General features: G+C 39.9%; 1 protein-coding gene across 1 annotated transcript; it reads right to left on the reverse strand.

The window, feature by feature from the left end:
* Window positions 1-739: 739 nt before the first annotated feature.
* Window positions 740-1,375, reverse strand: LOC128036126 (uncharacterized). Its single transcript, XM_052627001.1, has 2 exons — window positions 1,147-1,375; window positions 740-1,062 (listed from the first exon to the last, which is right to left on the reverse strand). The coding sequence occupies exons 1-2, from the start codon at window positions 1,373-1,375 to the stop codon at window positions 740-742; spliced, it is 552 nt and encodes a 183-aa protein (XP_052482961.1).
* Between the last annotated feature and the right edge of the window lie 5,237 nt (window positions 1,376-6,612).

Here is a 6,612-nt window from a genome sequence, read left to right on the forward strand (position 1 = left end):
AAGAGCAAATGGTAACTTCTCATGCCAATCTTTGTAAGTTTCAGCCATTTTCGCCACAATTTTCTTGATATTTTTATTGGCCGCTTCTACTGCACCATTCATTTTTGGACGATACGGTGATGAATTATGGTGTCTAATATTGAACTGGTTGCAGACTTCCGCTATCGTGCTGTTATTCAAATTCAGCGCATTGTCAGATATGATCCTTTCAGGCATTTCATATCGACATATGATCTATTTCTTCAAAAACTTACTGACTGCTGACTTCGTAACATTAGCATATGAGGCTGCTTCTACCCACTTAGTGAAATAGTCAATAACCACAAAAATGAAACGATGTCCATTAGAAGCCTTCGGTGATATTGGTCCAATGACGTCCATACCCCACATAGAGAAAGGCCATGGAGAAGTCATAAATTTGGCATTTATGGCATTTCTTAGCATGATTGATGCAATCTCTTTCCATGGTGGACCAGTAATATCTGAATCTCATGATCTGCCTAACCATGGTGAATCTATTGGCGTGCGTTCCAAAAACACCCTCATGGACTTCTTCTAAAATTTCCTTAGCCTCTACAGCATCCACACATCTCAACAGTACTCGATCCTTTCCCTTTTTATATAGAATCGCTCCATCTAGGACATAGTCAATAGCTAACCTCCTCAATGTCCTCTTATCATTTTCCGTTGCCTAATCAGGATATTCGCGATTCTTCATATATAGCAATATATCTTGGTACTAGGGGAGATTATCATTCTCCACTTCTTCGATACTGTAGCACTGAGCCGGGATTTCATAAATACTAATTTGAATGGGCTTCATATCCTCTAATTTATTCACTTCAATCATGAAGGCTAAAGTAGCAAGAGCATCAGCCATCTGATTTTCTTCCCGTGGGAGATAGTGAAAATTAATGTTGTCAAACTCTTCAATCAAATCCAGAACCAATCTCTGATAATAGATCAACTTAGGGTCTCTTGTCTCTGATTCCCCTCTTAGTTGGTATATTACCAATGCTGAATCTCCGTATACTTCTAGTATCTTAATTTTCCGCTCTATGGCTGCCCGAATACCCATGATGCAAGCTTTGTACTCAGCCATGTTATTAGTGCAATCAAAGTGCAATTTGCTAGTGAAAGGATAACAATCTCCATTTGGAGATACCAGAACTGCCCCAATCCCATTGCCTAACGCATTCGAAGCTCCGTCAAAGTTTAACCTCCAAGAATGATTTTCCTGGGGATCTTCTTCAGCATTTGCCACATACATCAAGTCTTCATTTGGGAAGTCCAAGTCCAGTGGTTCGTAATCTTCTAAAGCTCTGCTAGCCAAGAAATCTGCTATCGCACTCCCTTTGATGGCCTTTTGACTCATATATACTATATCGAACTCAGAGAGCAAGATTTATCATCTAGCCATTCTTCCATTCAACGCCATTGACTCCATCATATACTTTAAAGGGTCTAATTTTGAAATCAGCCAAGTCCTATGATAAAGCAAGTATTGCCTCAATCTCTTCGTCGTCCAAATCAAGGCACAACACAATTTTTCAATAGACGAATATCTCATTTCACAGTCAGTAAATTTCTTACTGAGATAGTATATCGCATTTTCTTTCTTTCCAGTCTCATCATGTTGACCCAACACACATCCCATGGAGTTGTCGAACACTGTTAGATACAAAATCAATGGTCTATCTGGGCTGGGCGGTGACAGCACTGGAGTCTTGGATAAGTATTGTTTTATCTTCTCAAAAGCTTCCTGGCATTTTTCATTCCAAAGACCTAGGTTATGTTTCTTCAAAAGACGAAATATGGGGTCACATTTCTCAGTCAACTGTGAAATGAACCGAGCAATATAATTCAGTCTTCCTAAGAAACCTCGAACTTCTTTCCGAGTACGTGGTGGCGGTAAATCTCGTATTGCCTTAACTTTGTCTGGGTCAATCTCGATTCCTTTCTCACTGACTACGAAGCCCACCAACTTTCCTGACCTGGTTCCAAAAGTGCATTTTGTTGGATTGAGTTTGAGCTGAAACTTTCTTAGTCTTAGGAACAACTTCCTCAGGACCTACACATGTTTCTCCTCTGTTCTGGATTTGGCAATCATATCATCAACATAAACCTCAATCTCTTTATGCATAATGTCATGGAACAAGGCTACCATGGCTCTCTGATATGTTGCTCCCGCATTCTTTAGTCCGAATGGCATTACTTTGTAGCAAAATGTTCCCCACAAAGTAATGAATGTAGTCTTTCCCATATCTTCAGGGTGCATCTTTATCTGATTGTACCCTGAGAAACCATCCATGAAGGAAAACAATGAATATGCTGTTGTATTGTCAACCAAAGTATCGATATGCGGCAATGGGAAATTGTCTTTTGGGCTCGCTTTGTTCAAATATCTGTAATCCACTCACATTCGCACTTTTCCATCTTTTTTAGGAACTGGAACGATGTTGGCTACCCATTTAGAATATTTGACCTCCTGTAAAAACCCCGCATCACACTGTTTCTTTACTTCCTCTTTTATTTTAAGCACAATATCGGGCCTCATTCTTCTTAGTTTCTTCTGAACTGGCTTACAATCCTCCCTTATAGGTAGGCGATGTACCACAATGTCAATGCTCAATCCGGGTATATTCTGGTATGACCATGCGAAGACGTCTTTGAATTCTTGGAGTAATTTAATGAGGTCTCGTCTTGTCTTGGCAGAGATCTCAGTTCCAATTTTCACCTATTTCCCTTCTTCCAAGCTCACAACTTCTATTGATTCCTTGTGAGGTAGAATTTGTTTTTCTTCCTGTTCTACCATTCTCAACAAATCCAAAGATAAACCACCATCTACGTCGCCTTCAAAGTCCCACGATCCCTCTAAACACATGTTTCGTTCAACAGAAAACTCTGAGTTTGTAGCAGTGTCATTCACATCATTGATATACAAGGACCTAATATGGTTGCAAAAGAATGTATGAATTTATGTACAATTATCTGTGCAATATGATTATAATTGAAAGAATAATTTAAGGTATTTACTCGTATGGGAAGAATAAAAGAATATTTGCTCAAAAGAGTTGTATTTCATTAAAATAATGATATTTGAACATAAGCCTTTTTCACAAAAGAGTTCTTATTATTTCTAGGCTAAAACAACAAGTTTGTTTTGAATATTACTCTGAGATAGTTCTAAAGACTTCAGGTATTTCTTCCGCAGTCCAATTATCTAGAACACTCCCAGGTTCATAAGGACATATGTCTAACAAACTTTCCCCTCCATTTGCATCCTCATTTATGGCATTGATGTGCATATTTTCCAATGTCTCTTCGATGCTTTCCTCAATTGACATCCTTCTCTCAGAATGAATGATCCCACCTTCTTCTTTCATGTCTTCTTTCCAACTCCTTTTTTCTCTGCCCTCTGTCTAGCTTATACCCTAAGCCAAAGTTGTCTTGTTTTTCTTTCAGCACTGGAACCTCAATTCTCCCTTGCAGGTATTTCCCTAATCCTCTTCTGGGTAAAGCTCCTTTTCCTACTAACAGTTGCAAACCCATCTCTGTAGTCTTGGATATTTTAGGCACCAGAATCTTGCTTCCCTCAGGAACAAATATTGCATTCACAAACTCCAGAGATCGAAAAGAGCATTCCACCGACTCGTCATTAGTATCCACATACGACGCCTCATTGGATACGGTTGCTATAATATCCTCTTCAGCGTTTATTGTCACCAATCGACCTTCTGACACCAACTTTAATTTATGATGTAACGATGAAGGTACGGCCCCCGCCGAATGTATCCATGGTCTCCCTAGTAAGCAATTGTAGGAGGGTTTGATATCCATCACAAGAAAATCTACCTTGCAAACTATTGGGCCGATCAATAGGGGTATTTCAATTCGTCCCATGACCTTCCTTTCTACATCGTCAAATGCCCTCACTATATTTTGGCATGTTTTCATGTGCGAGCTATCTATGGGAAGACTGTTAAGTGTGGATAATGGCAACACATTCAAAGCTGATCCATTATCAATCAACACTCCTAGCAAAGTATACCCCTTGCATCGTGTAGTGATATGCAAAGATTTAGTAGATCTCGTGCCCCCAGATGGTACCTCATCATCGTTGAAGAACATGAAGTTATCAGCAATGATATTATTGACCAACCGATCCAATTTATTGACAGAAATATCATTGGCTACATAGGTTTATTTCAACACCTTCATCAACGCACTACGGTGTACTTCAGAATTCAAGAGCAAGGCTAGTATGGATGTGCGAGCCGGTTGTTTATGCAACTGTTCAACCACATTATACTCACTATGCTTCAAAAATTTAAGGAATTCCACAGCTTCTTCCTCCTTCACTGGCTCATTGATAGATAGCACAGGCTCAGCTACTTTCCTTTTTTGTTCCACTGCTATGGCCTTTCCTTTTACAGGTTCTGGATCGGTACACACACCTTGGTCTTTTGCAGTCTCCTTTCCAGGGACAGTTGTATTGCACTCATAGTTCCACGAAACCCTCTTACTATCTTGGTAAGAAAAGGTTGCAGGCTTCTTTATTATGATCCTTGGAGTTACTGGCATTCTCACTTCATTATTCTTTGGTCGCGAAATGATGACCACCGGCTGCGCTACTCTTGGAACCTTCGTGGATTCGGATGTGCAGATACTCCCTTCCTCCTCAACTTCTTTGTAAAACTCTATTTCCTTCTTATCCATCATGCCTTGAACCAAAGCTCTAAATTCAGTACATTCTTGAATCTCATGTCCCTCCTCATGATGGAACTCACAGTAGTTTTCCACTCTTTCAAAGCTTCTCTCTGAATCCAAAACAAATAATCCCCTTTCTACCATCTTCCTCCACACCCATCTCAAAGGAATTTTAACTTCTGCAATATCTTCCTTGATTCTTCTACCCATGCTCCCACCTATCATGTTCACTCCGTTATGATCAGGTAACAGATTCTCTGTCTTAGGTGAATCATCCAATTTAACAACGCCCATGCTTATGAGTCTTTCAACCAGCTTTTTGAACGCCGTACAATGTTATATGGAATGCCTCACGATTCCCGCGTGATAATCACATTGTGCGTTTGCGTCGTACCACTTGGGGTACGGAGGCTGTAGAGGCTCTAAATAAAAGGGAGAAACTACGTGTGCATTAAATAACTTTTGATACAACTCCTTCTACGAAATTGGAATGGACGTAAATTGGGGCTTTTCCCTGTTTTGCCTTGTGTCGGTTCCTTGTTTGTCAATAGCCACCTTTCTCGGCTGATTCACCGTAATAGTCTTTGAATAACTGGTGTTATTGACCTTGTTTTCCTTTTTCTTTGAGGCTGACCTTCTATTACTTTCTCCCGCATCTATCTTCCCGCTTCTGATAGCATTTTCTATCATTTCACCATTCATAATTATGTCGAAAAAACTTTTAGTAGCACTTCCCAACATGTGAGTAATAAATGGGGTCTTTAATGTGTTAACAAAAAGCACTGTCATCTCTCTTTCTAGAAGAGACGGCTGAACTTGGACAGTAACCTCCCTCGACCTCTGTGCATATTGCCTAAAACTTTCACCAGGTTTCTTCTCCATATTTTGTAGAGTGATTCTATCAGGTACCATGTCAGTCACATGACTGTGTTGTTTTATGAATGCCTGTGCTAAATCTCTCCACGAATTAATCTTGGTGCGGCTCAATTTATTGTACCACTTGGACGCTGCCCCTGTGAGGCTATCCTGGAAGCAATGTATCAGTAGTGGGTCGTTATTAACATGCCTAGTCATTCGCCTACAAAACATGGTAATATGAGCTTCGGGGCTACTAGTGCCGTTGTACTTCTCAAACTCTGGCATTTTGAACTTGTAAGGGAGTACTAAATCCGGAACCAAGCTTAATTCTTTAGCATCAATCCCATAGTAGCTCTCGGCACATTTCATCACTCTAAATTTCTATTCCAGCCACTTGTACCTTTCCTCTAGCTGTTTTGGCAATTCATTGTTCATTTTCTCCTTTTCAGATGTTTCATCGAAATCAGGGATAGCAGGATTAACAAGGTTGTCTCTGAGGTTAGGGCCTAATCCAGCCTGAAAATTCGTTGGCGTTGCAATGCCGACCTGAAATTGCTGAGGCTTAATGGTGACAGAGGATTTGTGCGGATATACTTCAACTTGCTAAGGGGTAAAGCCTGGAGGATAGACAGGTCCCTCACTGTCCCCTTCTTCAACATTAAGCACAAAGCTTTTCCCTTTACCAACTCCTTCAGTCAACAACTGAGTCAACTTAGCCATCATATTCCCCTAAGATTCCATCATTTTATCCATCATTTTTTGTTGAATCTTCTCAAGCTACTCATTCATTTGTTGTTGAAGCTGATCTTGCATTTCCTTTTGGAACTATTCTAGCCTTTGGTCCATGTCTTTGGTTTTCGATTGAGTACCGTAGCAGTGTTTGGTAGGTTGGTTGGTTTTCAGATTATCTGAGGAATGGCTTAAATTAATTAGAATCTTTTAGTTTTTTTTAATGCATGCGAAGCAAATACAATGCATGAAATGAATGCAAAAAGGCGTTAATTTTGATTCAATTCCATTTAAGAAAACTTTACTAGAAATTAA

The sequence above is a fragment of the Gossypium raimondii genome, chromosome 13, assembly GCF_025698545.1.
Source record: "Gossypium raimondii isolate GPD5lz chromosome 13, ASM2569854v1, whole genome shotgun sequence".
In the NCBI taxonomy this organism is placed as follows: Eukaryota; Viridiplantae; Streptophyta; class Magnoliopsida; order Malvales; family Malvaceae; genus Gossypium; species Gossypium raimondii.

Coding starts and splice junctions, on each gene's coding strand:
- LOC128036126 (XM_052627001.1), bottom strand. CDS start 1,375: ATGAGTCAAAAGGCCATCAAAGGGAGTGCGATAGCAGATTTCTTGGCT. Junction 1,063..1,146: donor GGTATCTCCAAATGGAGATT/GTTATCCTTTCA, acceptor GTATTCGGGCAG/CCATAGAGCGGAAAATTAAG.